Here is a 17,682-nt window from a genome sequence, read left to right on the forward strand (position 1 = left end):
GGAAGTTTGTTCCCGTAGCGTCGAGCGGTCTCTAAGGTCTTGCGCAAATCGGTTGTACCTACTCTTCTGTATTGTCGAGAGAGACACGGACCTTTGTCAGCGCCGTACCTTACACACTCGGTCTGGGATGCTGAATGGACCGAGTCGAGACTCGGTCCTGAAGTGTACTAAATATAACGACAATTGCGCGGACTCCCTCGGTGTGAATGGTCCAGGGCTAGTTTAACTCCAATTACCGTCTTCGCCTTGTGCTTCGGGCTCATTCTCTCGGCTCGCCCGTGGTCGAGGAACAAACCCGAAACCCGGAGGAGCACTTCCGAGGTCGTTAGAATCCCATCGGTGGGTTCGGGTGAAAGGACTCTCCGCATGACTCGAGGCTTCGGTTCTGGAAATAGTCGCGAGCGTTTTTCCCTCGAATTTGCAGCAAGGAGAAGAAGGCGAAGAAGAAGAAAAAAAAAAAAAAAGTCAAAATGTTGGCAGAGGAACTTGCGGAGTCTTTCTCACGGGCTAGACTTTCTCGAAATTGGTCTTCCTTCCGCTCTCGATCTTCGGTCTCGATCCCTGCAACCGAAAAAAAGTCAAGCCATTGATTCAATTAAGACAAAAGGGAGGGCAAAAAATTTTCTGTTTAACTAACCCATAGTTTTTCATCGTCAGTTCCTGTCCTAGTGCTAATACACCTTTATCTCCTCTAGCTCCGCAAGTCGCCGGTTCCTTCTCCCTCCCTCCCCCCCCCCCCTCCTTCTCTTTTTAATTTTCAATTTATTCTCACCGGAATCTTTTTGTGGCTAGTATCAATTTATTATTTTTTGTGTCGGTATATACCAGGTGGTCAGAAGGGTTGATCCCGCTCCCCCTCTCCGAGCCTCTCAGGTATAATTAATCTACTTAATATCAGCGCCTCCGAGAGCCCGGGGCCGTTTGGCAAAGTCACATCCTTCCTGCTCGTCCGCCGCCAAGGATCGCTTGATCATTTTAAAAAAGTCTGTAAGAGGATATCGAGCGTTTAGAGGATCATTAGCGGGTTTCCCGAGACCCCCAAGGGTCAAACCTCATCGATAGAACCCGGCCGCAGATGAGCTCATGTATATCCAAAGAGAAGAAGGAATTAAATATAATAAAACAAGAAACCAATTAGCCCGAAAATTGCCTGCAAACTATGCATACTGTGGCTCGCCAGAAGCCACGCAGACACGTGAAAGCTCCGACTGAACACGGACAAGCTAGAGTTCTATTATACCTATATGTTTACGAACAATAAATCTCCGTCTCTATCGGCTCCTCGCCCCCCCTCCCCTTCCTCCCTCTTGGACGTACCGATTCGAAAAGTATTTTTTAAGGCCTCCCGTGGGACGTGGAGGGCGCGTCGAAGCCGCCGTTCGTAGCCGCGTGTATATTTAGGCTGGCATTAGACTGGCTTGACGAACCTCGCTGGTTATTAGCGTCGGCTTATCCCGCAGACCCGGGCTTTTTTTGTTTCACCATATAACCACTCAGACGGTCGTATCACAGGTCTGAACTCCGTAGCGCAATACCCTGCAGGGTAACGCACTCCGGGACTTTGGCTGGGGGCATATACAGGGTACATAGAAATTTCCCGGAGAATATATCGAGCATGAGAGGATCGAGAAGCTGCAGGATCGAGGGGGTGAAAGCTGCCACAGCGGTCCTAGAAAAATATTTGTCTTCCTTGGTTACGTTCGAATGCACCCAGCGAGCGAGTTTCTAATTGTTTCCCGAACTGTGTTCGACCCGAAGAGTCGATGCGCTCTGCAGTCTCATTTAGGACGTCTCCTCGTCAACGCCATTATTCCGGTCCATTCAACGGCGTTTTCACTACATTCGAGAAACCGTCGGCCGGAGCAAAGAGAACGGAGCGAATACACGCGCGACAGAATCTCACGCCTCGCCATTCATCCCTGCGGGCTTCCCGGTGGGCAGGTTATTCTTTCGACGGAGGCAGTACTCTTTGTCACCCGAAAAACGACAGAGAAAGAGAGAGAAATAAAAGTGAAAAAGAATCGGGGAAGAGAAGGAGCGGAAACGCGCGAGCGCCGAGTCCGCTACCGCAGCTCCGTCGTCGAATTGCCACCAGAAACGACCGTTTTTGTGGTCAGAATGAATGCGCCCCGAATCGGCATCATTCTCGAGAGGTTTTCCTCCATTATTCGCAGACACTTTGGGGCCCGTGAAAATCGCCATCCCGCCTCCCCGAGGACAATGCCCGGAGACTCCGAGTATGAAAAGTCGTCCCGGGCTCGAGGCTCGATCGCGATCTATAGACGCTTCGGGCACAAATCCCAGTAACGAAACGGTCCACGACTCAAATACAGTCAGTTCATTATTAACGTCGTCGAATATTTCCAAAGAATCAGATTGACCGATAGATCCCGGCCGACCTTAGCTCCACGTGGCCTCGCCTCGGCGTAAATTTTTCTCCGAGATGAATCCGGGTCTAAGGCGAGGAATGTTTTTCTCTTTTCTTCCCTTTTCCTTTTTCCTTTTTACTTTTTCCAATTCACCGCGCGCGGATGAAATACAGACGGATTCTCGCGAGCGCTGCATATACGATCGCGGAGACATCTCAATGATCACGATCATATATCGTCGACTCTTTCCCGGGATATCTAACTGCAGTGTACACAAGGGGGCCCTAAATCCCTCGCCGACTCACGGTCCGAGGTTTAGGGATATAATGGGGCGAAAAAATAAACGTTTTAGAAGCAACAAAATACCAAATTAGGAACCGAATGTCACACTCGATCCACGCGGCCCTGCAGCGCGCTGTGAATCGGCTTCCAGAGCCGATCACTTATCCCCGTATGGTCGGCGTCCCGAGGAAGAAGTAGATGCTGTAGGAAGGGGATGAGGCGCGGGTAAACGCGCTACACACACCCGAGGAGATAAGGCCGAAAGGTGAAGGAAGCCTCGAGGTGTTGTGTGGAAGCTGGGAGACCTGCATGCACGAAGAAGACGGAACCCGGGCGAACCTAACGGCGTGCCACAGGTGGATTACCATTACAACCAACGGGCAATATATTTCCCGATCCTTTTACCGGGCGCATTTGGTTCGTTAGGGTTGCACGGGCCATCCCGCGACCCTCTCGCGTAAGTGGTGATGTATATTCAACAAGTAGGCGTTCGTTCCTTCGTTCCTTCGTTCCTTCGTTCGATCACCCTCCCCGTCCTCCGACCCTGACGCACCGTCGACACTGACACCGATATCCAGCCACACCAACGACCGGCCAAAAGCTCCGCTCTCTTCGAATGGACGAGTTTTATACGTCCATATAATACTCGTATCCACAGCTTGTGTGTACGTGCGAGGCTTGGATGCCTTCATTATCTCGACCCTGCAGCACTGCAGCGCCAGCATCTCCGACGATCGTGTATATTATACGTATGCATTATGAAGACGGAAATTTGGAGCCTTTTGTCGTAGCGTGATCAGATGGTTGAGGACTCGTAAATGCTCTGGAATTCACAAATATCCAGAAATGTTTTCTATACAATGTTTAAAGGGACACCTTCCGCCAAAGTCTCTCATTATTATAAATTATTCGATGAGAAATTTATCGAAAATACCTTGTCGAGTATGACTTAATTCAAGTCCAAGGTGATAAGAGGTGCAGCAACAAATTTTAAATTTCAAATAAGGTATAAGCGTCAGTTTGTTGCTCGTAGTCGTCGCTTCGAGGCAGTTCGTTAAGTCCGGGAATGTAAACGACTATAAAGACGTCAGAGGAGTGTCCTTTTGTTCGTTGGCTTAGCTGTGGGTAAGAAAGAGAAAGAGATATTGGAACGCGCAGGCGAGATCAACGATCAAAATTCGTTTGACCGAATTCCTGGTCTCGCGGTGACATCTCGACTTTGACTCGAAGCCGCGGAACGAGTTACAAATGTAGATTGAAATCGTCGGAGAACTCGGAGGTTCCTCACCGGTTTGCTGTATCGCGGAGATACAAAGACGTCATTTCGTGTAATTGGCACTGGATCGGCTGTTCCCTCCTTGTATCGCAGGACTGCATCTCGGCAAACGCCTCGATAATATCTTTCTGATATTCTCTGAATCTGAGAATTTTCCCAACTCACCGACCTTATCATCGCGCTCTCGATCACTTCTTCCAAAACAGATGATCGCAATTTCCCGTCTTCGAGTTCGGAATGCTCGAAGCTTCGCCTGCAGTCTTCGGACGGATCGCAGGGCCAAGCACCGGCGAACCGTGGACCACACGTAGTTTAGTCGGCTCCAATCTCGGCGAATATCTAAGTAGTTTTTCGTGGGAGATTCACATCGCCAGATTAATACCATCGAGCTCCAGTTTAAAAACGTGGGAAGACCCGGACCGCCCTTGGAGAGCCACAAAAAATAATCTCAACGTCATCTGGAAAACAGAAGTGGGATTTTTAGAGCATCGCGATCTCCTAACGCCTCTCCCTACTGGACGAAAGGACTGATGGAAGGATGGATGACCGATCGTCTACCCTGCAGCTGGGCAAACCTCGTCCAAGGGTCAAAGGTCGCCATGATCTTAAACGCCCGCACTACGAGTTATTTTACTGGTCTAGTGACGTTTATAGTTACGTTGTTGGTTATTGGAGAAAAATCTTGCCAGCTAAGATATTACAGTGATTTCGTAGTTTTTGTGACGAATCGACCATTCGGGAAAAAGCTTAATTCATTTCCGTTTCTGATAAATGACGCGTCCCTCACATCGTGCTCTCGAATCTAGATCGAGAAAAATCGGAAACGGTTTTTCCCTCGTGTTTTTCGTTTCGGGTGGGTTGTGGCGACGGGAGGTAAAATGCTTGGGTGGTCACCGATCGGAATTACTTTTCAATCCTGAAAGACGTCGGTGGGTGAGTGATATTTACCGTGCGATGCTTCGGACGTCATACAGCTGTGGGTCGCGTCAGGGCGCCGCAAACTGACCGACGGAAACGACTCCCCGCTGACGTAAATTTGTCCAAAAGTTGGCGAGTAATAATTGCGAAGGCAGCGAATTTTTTGTGCAGGGCGGAAGTTTGCGTGTGAATTACATGTTCGCAAACGCGTGCTGCGAAGTGAGGTGACTGTTCGATATACACTAAAGCCGGAAGTTCACCGCGAGTACGTGCAATCGACGTTTCACCGCATGCGTAATTCATCAGAATATTTTATCATCCCGTTTCATTGCCGCGTCACGCTTCATCGTGATTGCTTTGGAAAAACAGGAATTCAACTTATTTTCCGCAGATGACGCTCAGGCGAAAGGTCGCCGTAGTCTGCTTAAAATGTTTTCGCGTGTATTAACGAGTGAGCATTGTATGCACCTTTATGGGGAGAGGGGAGGGGGGAGGGAGAGCTTGGCGATTCTAAAATAATACCTATTTTTGAAACTTGTTTTTCAAGAAAACGAAAACATTTAGATCAATTTAAGTTTGGGGACTTTATTATTCACGGTTTTAATAACAATTTAGAATTTTGTAATTGAAATTAATAAAAAAAAATATCGCTATGGAGAATAATAAGAATTACTTCTCGCTCGTACAATTGCATTTGTAACACCGTTAGCGACCAGCTGTCTTGTGTGAGATTTCAGAATTTACGATCCAGACTTAAGCTTATGCTAATTTTTTCAGTACACGAACCGATCGTGATCGACACCGAGGTTGAGGTAGGCTTCGGGATACGGATAAAGAGAAGAGATCACGAATGAACTGTGTACTCATTGATAAGTGATAAGTACTTAGAAATCCACTAGAAAAAATTCAATCACAAATCTATTTTTACAAGTTTGTTTGCGGGTGTGATGAATTTGGATGTAACAAAATTAGCGATCTCGATGTGAATAATTAAAGAATTTATTTTGTTGAGAACTCTTTCGAATTCGGTTATAAGACACCCGAGGTACGAGTATATATCTTCGCGTGAGTTTTTCAGATGCGTTGATGCGCCGAGTCTTATCTAGCTGCGTATAAAATAAAGGTCGAAGCACCACAACGGCGGGGATCAGGGCTCGGGGTCCTATCCCAACTTTTAACTGCAGCGGTTAGCTCAGGTATACAGTACATAGGAGCCTCTTCGAGAGAGAGAGAGAGTGAGAAAGGAGAGAGAGAGAGAGAGAGAGAGGCTCCTTGGATCGACGATGGGAATACAAGAGGTTTGAGAAGAGGAATGGAAAGGGGGAAGAGATCGGACGACCGGCAACCCCGGGGTGCAGCGGAGGGGAGGATGGAGCCACCCTTCGTGTGTATCGTAATAATTGAAATGAACGTTAATGGCGAACGGATCCTGTCGAGTCGAGTTCAGAGGAGAATGATCCTGATTTCCTTGCAACTTTATTCGCGTTCGTTCGCCGTTTTGCACTGCCGCGCCTCGTTAATTCGGTGCATCAATATGCACCGACGAATTCGCTGCAGCAGAGATCAACCCTTGACCTGAAGCCGTTGAGGGCTTGCTAAGGGAGCCGTGATCTCGTTTTTGCTTGGTCACTCCATCGCTCTTGTTATACCGAACATCATCTTGTAGACATATATTTACCCGAAATCATCCCCGCACTTTTTCTTCACCCTTCCTGAACACGCAACGATCTGACTTGTTGCTGCTGCTCCAACTGTACATCCCTATGTATCGCAACCCTAGTGGCCGTTATTAGGTATATACCTGATACGGTTAAAAAAAAAAAAAAAATGTAGAGAATGCTTGTTATAGTCATTTTTTATATCACCACCTTTCAACGATATTCGAAATCAGTTTTGGAGTTGATCTGATCGTAAGGGATTAATGAAGTTACGTTCGATTTAGTTATTAGGTATTTACCGCATTAAGCATCAGTTTTTGAAACAGATTTCTATTCCTAATATAATTTATAATGCAAGAAAGTCTGTATTCTAGAGTTAGGTGATTCCTGGTGAATCTCTTGGACTTAGATCGGCAAAAACCTTTTTGAAACTAATAAATTCAATAGGTTTTTACCACGTCCTATCGATCATATAAACCATCGAGAACCGAATGTCCTGATGCATAAAATATTCCAAAGAAGTTCTCCTGAACTTTACGAAACCCGTTCGATACCAAATTTTCTATAAGAGTCCAATGCACACTTTTCCAATCAATTACCACAGCATAGCTACTAGTTGTCACCGAACCGGGTGTACTAAAATAGACTATAACCACGTCGAGCCTAAAGTCGGAATCGCTCGTGCGTGCAGCGAGGAAATTTAATAGGATGTATGGATTTTTTATTCTTACGTTGAACGTCTTATCCCAAACTGAGCTAGTTGACTCATGCCCACTTCCTGTTAAAAAAATTCCTACGATCAGTAGACTGTAATTCAATCTCAAATAGCGTGAAACTCATCTAATGTAATTCCTTGTAATTACCTAGGATCGAACACCTCGGATAAAATCGATGTTTGATATTCTTGGAAACAATTTGATCTCGAGTACGACAAATCGCGTAGAAGCAAAAAAAAAAAAAAACAAATTTCGTGTTTTTAGGACACGGTGCATTGCACTTGCGCATATCTGACGGCGTAACCAACTGTCTCGAGGTTTGGCTCCGCTGCGGTCGTGAAAGCCTCGGAGGCGCGGGCCGTTTCACGAAGAACAAAGAAGGAATTAAATTAAAAGAGAAGGCCAAGGCAGAAGCCGCTGCCCATGCTGCTGCTGCTGCTGCTGCAGAGTCGGTAAGCCAGTATTATCCGGGCGCAATGCGTGGGTCCGAAGAGCCGGGATTACACGGTGAAGATTCGCAGTCTCGAAGAGACATCGCTAAGCCGATTCCACGGAGTAATATTCTAATTTTCGGTATAGTTTTCCCGGATGAGAAAAGGAAGCTTTTGAAATAACGCGTGGTCTTGTCGTCCACTTTTTCTTTTTGTTTGAATTTTTATACCGAGCTCCAATTCGGTGAAAACCGATCTTGCAGAATCATGTTTTCTTCTTTTTCTTCTTGTCTTTCTCATATCTAACCTCGGGATCGCGATATATAATTGGACTTGCGGGCAATTGTATCCGGGCAATCTTCTTGCGGTTTGACGCAGGAAATAGCTACCGTGAACGTCATCAGTGCGAGAGAGTATAAAAAATGAAAACAAAATAAAAAAAAAAAAAAAAAAAAAATAGAAGGAAAGATAATAAAAAAAAATTGGAATAAAGTAAAATTGTATACGCTGCGGCGTGATCGATGTACAGTACCGATCGATCGGGTCGATCAAACCTCGCGCTTATATACCTTCGTGATCGATTTGCGGATCGTTCGTTCGCCATCCGAATCGATCATTGCCATTCTAATCAGGGACGAAGAGTATAATTCTCTGCAATTTGGACGAGTGGATTTTAAAAGGATATAAAAATCTTACAACATTCACACAATGAACAGATCAAAAAAAAAGAAGAAAAATTCTTTCGAAGCGTTTTTTAGCTGAAGATCGTTTAACTTCCCGACTAACAGTATAGTACCGAATAAAGTATGAAACGATCGTTCATTTTCAAGACTTTGAACCGCGTTTCCATTTTCTTCAACAATCAGTTTTTCTCTGTATTCAATCGGCCTTTTTTCATTCTATTTTCCTTCTTTCTTCTCGCGTCGTACCAGCGAGTGAAAAGAGCCTTGAAACGAATACGAGCATCCTGCAGGACCTCGGTAATCTTCTCCTGAGAACCGAAGAGCCTGAAGCTATTCTCCTTCATTTCCGTCAGAACGATTATTGAGCTCGCTCAACTTTAACCGGAGATATATTTTTTCTCGTACCATACTCGATATTTCATTAATGGTAAAATAAAATCGAAGTAAATTAATTCCTGAGGGTTTTCATCGTTCTCCGTCAGCTTTATTTCCGTTTCACTTGAAAATCCGTTCGAAATTTGTCAAGCCAGCAAGAAAGTAATGGATCTTTCCCCGCCTTCATCCTGCAATATCCTTTTCCAGCAAAAACACGCACTCAGGTAGATGTAACGCAGCCGAATAGGTAAGCCTGGGATCCGGTACCTGGTAACCTGCGGCTCAATTGTGTCGACGGTTCGTCGATTTATTGAAGAAATATTACCGCTACGCCTGGCACAATGAGATTCTGGGAATATTATTGTCACCGTGCCGGTATTACTGTCTCGACGATGGTTCAAATTGTGAGTTGAAATTAGGCGCAAGTGTTTAAGCCCGTAAAGTCAGGTGCTTTCGTGAATAGATTTCAGGTTAAAATCAGCGGTTTATTATCCTTCGGGGTGCACTTATTTCTACCTGCTACGACGCTTAACGTTTGGCGGGCAATAAACTCTGCGAATTTCATAACTTCCCCAATTTTTCATTTCCGTTTACGAGGGGCCTCAGTTTAATACTTTCGACTTTGAATTACACATCTTTTCGCCGCGGATTTAGATAGAAATTGCGAAGATCTTTAATCAACGGCTGACCTGACCTGTTTTGCCAAAGTTTCTCATTTTCGGTCGGCAAAAATTATTAGCAAGGGTAAAGTGTGCAGGATTAATTAAAAATACATGTTCGTTTAATCGGATAATAAATAACGATAATTTTTTATAGGCATATTTAACATTTTATTATATATTTAACAATTTATTTTCAGTTTCTCCGTCGTCAATGTATTTACAAATATTATATAAGGCACTGGCATGAATCATTCGCCCGTAAAAATTTATCTGGCCAGCTTTTTTTTTGTTTCTTGCTTGTTTTCTTTACAGCGTTCCTCGTATGATTCAATCGAGAATAATTATATCTGCTTCATTATTGTACATAATGCATAACTGGCCCTGCAACACGATGGTATGCACGATAATAAATATACAAAATATAAAGTGTACGAAACCACCAACGGTACGACGAATGTTCGGCGATCGAGTAGAAAAATGAGTATACCGATTTCTCATTGTACGCGTTTTTAAGGGAATACGTTTCTTTTTTTTTACATTTTACTAGTAGAGCCGTATATATATATATATATATAGATACATATGCGTGTATATAAAAATATACATAAAAATTGGGTTGTACCCGTTTATCGAAAAATAAATATTACAACGAGCTTATAGAACCGACGGTAGTAAATATTTTTCCTGTTTACGCGGGAAATTGATTGGCAAAAGAGTGAGAAGTAAAAAAAAAAAAAAAAATATATATACATACATATTGTAAAATCTTGCTCAAAGATGTAAAATTCTGCACGATTCTTATACATGTAATAGACAAATTATGACAAATCTACGCGATGGCAGTTTACACTATATGTATAACATATATATGATATGCGTATAAAATATTATTACTCGGGCGTTCTACTTCGAAGAATTTATATACGTATTCTGTATATAATAATAATAATAATAAAAATAAGAATAATAATAATGAGAATAATAGTAATAATAATAAGTTATACGATTTATGTAAAACATTATAATATCTCATAAGGCACCTTGGAATGCTCATCTTTAAGTCGCATCCATTCAACGCGGATTCACGTATTGCTAGATCATTGTGTTTTTGTTTTTTCTGTTTTTTTTTTTTTTAACAAGGATACCGCAGCTCAACATCTAAAACAGTATTTGCTTATTGCAATAAATATCGTGTTCAATTTATAATCAGTAGCCGCTGAAGAGAAGAATCATCCGTGCTACATGCTTTTGTAAATAATACGACGTAGCAAGCGTCTTAAAAATGAATTTTGTAGCTATCATTATTATCATCATATTTATTTTAGTTTGTAGTTTTTAGTCGTTCCCATCCTCGATCCTCGCCCTATTTTCTCAGTACAAAATATAATATGTATAAAAAAAAAAAAAAAAAAAAAAAAAAAATGAAAATGAAAATATTAATAATCTAATAGTGGGATTTTGTTCATCTACGTTTCACTACAGTTGTACCTATAGTATATACGTACATTGTACAAGTTTCACGCTGTACAATATAATGCTAATTGATACATGCATATGTACATATATGTATATACACACACACACACACACACATCACTTTGTTCGTGTATATATGTATATAGATATTTACATGTATGTATATACATGTATACATATAATTTTTACAGAGTATGACTAGATCACAGTGTGTAGAACAGCCGTCGTATTTCGCTCTATATCTCTTCATCAGCGTATTTTTCTTCTCCCTCTTTATCTCTCTCTCTCTCTCTCTCTCTCTGTCTCTTTTTTTCACCTTTGTCCACTTTGTTTTTACACGTTGCCTCGCTTTTACTGGCCTGTAATGCTGTAACAGATTAAGAAGATGATCGTTAGTTACAATCAATATTATAAATCGGATTTCACGTTGACAGTGAGTCGAGGCAAAAAATGAAGCCTGTCTTTCCCAGGAACGTATGGATTTGCAGTATAGGTATCTCCTCGAAACGCTCGACGCCAGAAAGGCTAGACCCGAATCTTCGGGCTCGAGATCTCAGGTAGTCGGCTACAGGGAGTGATTTCAGGTAAGGGCGCGTTTTCCAAACGATGACGTCGAGGGGATCGAGGAAGGAGTCTTGGGACCACCGTCGTCCTTATACTCCTGACGATCGTCGTAGCGACGCGACGGGCAATGCCTGCATACACCGAAAGCAGCGCGACGGGTAAGGACGAACACACACGGGGAGAGAATAGCGACCGGTTGAAAAACCGACAAAAGGCGAAGGGAGGGGCTGTGGGACGAAGGAGAGACTGGTATATCCTGAAAGATGCATTCATTCGAGTTAAATGCAGCGCGCGAGACGAAATCTCGGAGGCCCGGAGAGAATGGAGCTGACAAGGACGAAGGCGCAGGATCGATCCTCTGCGTATGCGCATTGCAAGCGCAGGAAACCCTCCAGAAATATCAGGGACAATTATTTTGAGTAAAATAAAAATTGACAATAATTTTATGATGAATTTTTGCAGCACATCTTGTCGATGGAATCAAGGATTAAAGGAGAGCGAAGAGAATTGCTTTCGCTAAAACGATATCAGGGGTGAGTATGAGAAAAGAGAGAAATAGATTGATAGAGTGGGAGGGAAAAGGGGTACAAACAGAAAAAGAAAAAAGATTTAAAAAAAAAAAACGAATTTGAAAGACCGCGAGGCGAGGAGAGGAGGTTGAGGAGGAGGAGGAGGAGGAGGAGTAGTATATACGGTTTCGAAGGAAGAGAAGCTCGGAAGAACGTGAAAGAAGAAGTGTCGAACAAAAGCTTCTCTACCTCTCGGATGTGTACTGGTTCACCGTTCTCGCCGGCGCGTTCTTTGAATGGAGTCTGTGCATTGAATGGTCGAGATTTCGGCGAGGGTTCGCTCGCCCCATTGTAAATGGCAAGGTCACAAATCTAGCCGGAGGAAACTCTTCTTTGAACGTCACATCTATACACACCTATACGTCTCTGCATATAATATAATACGTACTGGGTATTATGCACGGTCGCTCGGTTGGCAACAAATATATCGGTGGATGGAAGAAGAAAAAAATAAAAAAACAAAAAAACAAAAACGAACGAACGAACGAAAGATAAAGCTTGCGGATCAAATACCTGCAAGGAACTCGAAGATTCCCTAAAACGATCGATCGGTGAGAAACGACGATAATCGCGATCGCGACTAATGTAAATCGTAATTAGTTGTAAACGGGTGGAACAAGAAGATAAAGTGTGTGAATTTGTTTGCGTGTACCAACCTGACGAAGCCATAGTGGGGGAGCCTCATTGACTCTGCTGCCACCACGTGATGACGTCGAGGAGTTCCTCGTCCTCGGGACTCATCGGCTCGTAGTTATCGTAGCTGTCGGAGTGCTGGGCGTAAAGGGTGCCTGTGGCGGTTCCGTATCCCTGACTTCCGCCGCCGGAAGATGCCTCAGAAACGAAGCTGGGTGTCGGAGAACTGGAGGCCTCGGATGAGGGCGGCGGGTTGAAGGAGGAATCCGAATTCTGTCGGAGGTGGTGCTGGATCTCGGAGCTGTGAGATCGGAGCTCGGCGGAAAGTCGGAGCTCGCCGGCCGACTGGTGACCGGAATCGGCGCTCGACGAGGTACCGGAAGCCGTGGAACCAGCGGAATCCAAAGATCCGTCGTTCTCCTCGAGCAGGCGCTGGAGACTGCGTATATACTCGACGGCCATCCGCAGCGTCTCGACCTTCGACAGCTTCTTGCTTCCGGCCCGAGACGCGCCTCCGGTCCCAGCCGTGTTTCCGCCGAGAGCTTGAGCCACACTCTGCGGAATATGCTGGCGCAGAGTCGCGAATCCGTTGTTCACCTGCTTGACGCGATTCCGCTCGCGGGCGTTCCGCCGCGCCACAGAGGCCGGTTGATGCGGAACCGCGCTGTAGGGTGTCGCCTGGGCGTAGAGTTTCGCCCGCTTGCACCCGTGCTGCATCTTCGGCTCCATGCTCCCGTTGATCCCGCCGCCGTTCGTCGACACGATCACGTTGCCCCGGTGGACCTGAGGCCCAACGCCCGAGCCCAACATGCCGGCGTGATGCTGCTGGACGGTCAACATAACCGGCGAATCGTTAAGTTTTTCTTCCTTAAGTCCCACTAAGGTCATGTCACAGTGTACCGCAGTGTTTCTACCCCACTTGCGATCGCGCTCGGACTCACACCCCGGTTTTCAAGTTCTGCGCGCCAACCTCGCGGTTTTTGTTTGTTTTTTTTTTGTTTTTTTTTGATAAAAAGTCCCTTCAAAAACGATCAACAACGACGAGGAGAAACGTGGTCGTCGGGTCTCGGCCGGTGGACGAGGTGGTTGGATAAAACGGAACGGAAAAAATGCAACTTGCGAACGGTTTCAACGTGTATATAACTGGGAGAACGCACCCCCAATGCTTACTGAGTGGTTGTGGCTCCCGAAATGCTTGCCCGTGGAGGGTTCGGGGCCTTATATAGCCGGGCGGGCACGCGCCTATCCCCACCACTCGGTCCCCGCACTCGATCGGATCGGGCCCTAAAGGCCCCCTTCCCCTGCCGCCCCGCCCCTGTCTCGCGCACCTCAGTGGAGCGCCCCTTAGGCCCTAAGCCCCGTGATTCTCATCTGACCGAAAACCGTTCCCCGCTCGACGACTTATCGCCGAGACTGAGTTGACGGGTAAAAACCGTGTTTGGCTTTGCGATACCGAGTCGAACAACGTTTAGAAATTTTCCAACCATGAATCGGGCGCGGTTTTTTCACCCAAGTGCGGAACAACTTATCGCGCAGAAAAGAGACCGGCAATAATCGTTGAACCATCCAAAATCGTGTCTTCATCATCATCGTCATCATCATCATCGTGAAGGAATTCAACCCGCGGTCTTTTCCATCGACGAGAAAGATTTCGGTTACAGTTACATCGATGGGGGGAAAAAAAATTGTACCCCAGGGAACGGGGGTCTCGCAGGAAGAGGAGGATCTCCGTTGATGAGAGAGAGACGATGAGTCGCCGTCTTGAGGGGAAGCTGTGCACGGCGAGCGTCTCTCCCTTCCACTGGACCTGGCGCGCGCCATCGCCCCTCCGACGATCTCTCATCCTCTCTCACTCTCCCCTGCTCTCACTCTCTCCTCCTCTCTCTCTCTCGGTTCGTCTTTCTTCTCCTTTTTTTTCTCTCATCCTCCAGAGGCACCCGACCGACGGCGGCATACGCGCGCGCCTGATTCCGAGTCGTCGAGGAGAAAGAGAAACAGAGAGAGAGAGAGAGAGAGAGAGAGAGACACACAGGGAGGGAGGGGATTCAGCACGTGTGCGTGAGTGCCTATACTCATTTAAACGCACGCACGCACGCACACCGACGCAGCATCCCAATCCAGACTGCACACTGCGCTCGATGAGGAACAGGTATACCCTGTTCCTAGTTCGTCTTCCAGATCCACTACCCCGGTGCTCTCTGTCACAAGCTCTGAAGTCATGCAACAGTGAGCCGTCCAAGGGGTGTCGAAACGTTGAAAACCAAACGACTTTTTAACCCACACGTACTCAGCTGACGGCACTTTGTTTTCGCAAAACGACTTCACTGCAAAAATTGCGAAATTTAATCGGGGTAAGACTTACAATTAGCAGCATCGGAGAATCTGGGTATGTGTAATACTTGGGAAACCAGTATTTACATAAATCTTTTAGGGTGGCTATAACATCGTCGATATGAGGTTTACAATGGGGAAATTTCTCCAGTTTTCTTTTAGCTGGCCAAAAGCCAGATTAATTTTTAGTTTACTCCACCCCCCGCAGGGATATCCCTCCAAAGACAACGTGACCTGTCCCCGTAATCCGGTGTATTGACCTGACAATTCTACAGGTAAGTATCCGTTAATCCTCCACCATGCGACTCGTTTGCTTCCTCGATTCTTCTTCTTCTTCACTCCGTCACTGATTCCCACTTTCTGTGGAATCGTCGCAAAATTTTTGTACCGATCTTAGTTTTGCTTATTTTCTGACGGTATTTCGACGATCGTCTTACTACTCCGATCTGCCAATCTTCAGTCTCGATCACGGGACCCAAAATTATGCGAGTAATCTCCCAGTCTCAAAGAATCACAAGGAGAACCATCGGCAACTTTACAACGCATCCATTTCCCCAGAAATGATACCCGACGTTTATGAAACATCAATGAAATCCACGTGCAATAAAGTTTTTACTATAAATATATCTGGCTCTATTGTTTCCAAAGGGTCACCCGCCCCAATATTTAGAACAAACGTCTCCTAAGGATTGCGGGTCTAATTTATCCATTTGTCTATAACCCATAAGGTCGACTAATCGTTCCAAGGGTAAGGAACCCTGCGGAGGACACTGTTCGATACCCAGGAACCGGGCTCCGATACCGTTAAGCCGTCATCCAATTTGGTCAAAACTGATTTGAAAAGATTAATGACCGCCGCACCTAGACATATAGGTACGTACAATCCAGTGAATCCATGAGAAACGTTAAGGTCTTCCCTTTTCCCGTAATCCTTCGGCGCGCATTGCGCGACGTAGTTACGATACGTCGTACCCCACGGATTACGGGGTCTGGCATCGGAACGCGGGCATTACTGGCCGGATCCACCCTTTGAGGAAACAATCGTGACTCGATAAAGCGCGGCGCATAAGCCAACGTAAATTCCGGGGGAGCAAGATAAGATAGGGCGCCGGCTCAACGGTCAACTCCGAATCCCGTCGAGGCGAACGTCGCTTGCAGGCGGTTATACGCGCCTCTGAAACGGATAAACCGGGTCGGTTCCTGGCCGTCCGAGGTCCTCGGCTCCTCTCGTCCGCCAGATCAGGTCAGTCCGGCTCGGCCCTACCCCAATGCACGTGTATTACGTCGGCACAATGCAGTCACACACGTATGCTGCGAGGATTTGATGTTGGTGTGGAGCTTCGAAGGCATGGAAAGAGGTTGGGGGGGGGGGGGGGGAGGGGCAAGGGATGATCCATGTAACAATTAAAATCCTAATCTCCGTAGTCACATGAACTCCGATCCGGGGAGGATGAGTCGCCTCGTCCTTATCCAGGATCGACCGCGTTATGTCCTGTGATATTGTGTCTACCTTATACCCTCCTTCCATGCAACATTGCATAACCTGATTCCTTTAACGAGGCTCGTGAGTCCGGAATCAATACGCTTTTGGATATTTTAATGCGAGTTTGAGTATTCGTTGAATTCGTTGTATGTTCCGTGAGGTGGAATGATTTTCTTAAAATTGGAACAAAAAATGAAAATGTAAAAGAGTGGTACTGATTAATAATAAATTGGATATCGATTGCTTATTTTAAAACCGATAAAAAAAACTTTTTAGATTCATTCGATTTCATCTTGCCATTATTCCGAATATTCGCGCAACTGATTATTCTTTATGATCCAATTTATTGCCGTAGTATATCGTTGAGTATATAATTTTTCAATATTACCAATAATGTCGATTGTGATCAACGAATATAGCGATGCTGAACCGACTAATGAATGACAAATGAATCTATGAAAAATATTTTTCTTGACATAATAATCCTGATCGTTGAGTAAAATCGGACGATTCTAATGACTGTTTTTTTTTTTTTTTTTTACTTTGTCATTCCAATGCGATTTGAAATGAAAATTCTATATCTTAGCTCTCGTTCTATTAGTTAAAATAACCTTATTTCTAGCGTATTTAAGAATGTCATCTCAGTTTACGACTATGAATTTTGTACTATACTATATGTATCCCACCACTCTGTGTAGCCGGTCATGAATTCCAGGATGATTACCGGTGTCAAACCTGTACCCCTCAACTACAATGGGATTATAGAAAATAATTACAGTGTAACTCCTATTACGGTCGGAAGTTTTCTTCGCGTCAGACTACACGGTGGACCAAAGATGCAGAGAGATAAGAAAAATTATAATTCATCGGATAATATTGTTCTTACAAATCGATCTCTCGCGTTTTTAACTCTGATCAACTTTTCGCCGAAAAGCCTTACTCGTGTGACTAGAATTTTTTTTTTTCCATCTTCGGATATTTTTATCCAATATTTGCTCTCAATTTTCTGTCCACTTGAGTATCAGATCGAGTTGATAAACAATATCAATAAATCCTGATTAAATATCGGAAGAATGAAAAACTTTATAGTAGAAAACTGTGATGGAAAAAAAAAACAATAATAATCCACCACGTTTTCCTTATTCTTCGGTTAAAAAAACTGAATCTGTGCGCACAAATGCCCCCGTGAATTTCACCCCTTAAAATTAGGTTAAACGAGCGCCGATATATCTGAGGGCTAATTACTCGAGGAATAT

At 44.9% G+C, this 17,682-nt stretch overlaps 1 protein-coding gene across 1 annotated transcript; it reads right to left on the reverse strand.

The window, feature by feature from the left end:
• Positions 1-12,660: 12,660 nt before the first annotated feature.
• On the reverse strand, positions 12,661-13,500 carry LOC124412213 (achaete-scute homolog 1a-like). Its single transcript, XM_046891903.1, has 2 exons — positions 12,983-13,500; positions 12,661-12,913 (listed from the first exon to the last, which is right to left on the reverse strand). Exons 1-2 carry the CDS (start codon positions 13,498-13,500, stop codon positions 12,661-12,663), a joined length of 771 nt encoding a protein of 256 aa, XP_046747859.1.
• Between the last annotated feature and the right edge of the window lie 4,182 nt (positions 13,501-17,682).

This window comes from Diprion similis, chromosome 11 (genome assembly GCF_021155765.1).
Source record: "Diprion similis isolate iyDipSimi1 chromosome 11, iyDipSimi1.1, whole genome shotgun sequence".
In the NCBI taxonomy this organism is placed as follows: domain Eukaryota; kingdom Metazoa; phylum Arthropoda; class Insecta; order Hymenoptera; family Diprionidae; genus Diprion; species Diprion similis.

Excerpts from the sequence above, each read along its gene's own strand:
- LOC124412213 (XM_046891903.1), bottom strand. The coding sequence starts at position 13,500 with ATGACCTTAGTGGGACTTAAGGAAGAAAAACTTAACGATTCGCCGGTT. Across the intron at positions 12,914-12,982 it reads TCCACGGCTTCCGGTACCTC|CTCCGAGATCCAGCACCACC; the intron begins GTCGAGCGCCGA and ends CCGATCTCACAG.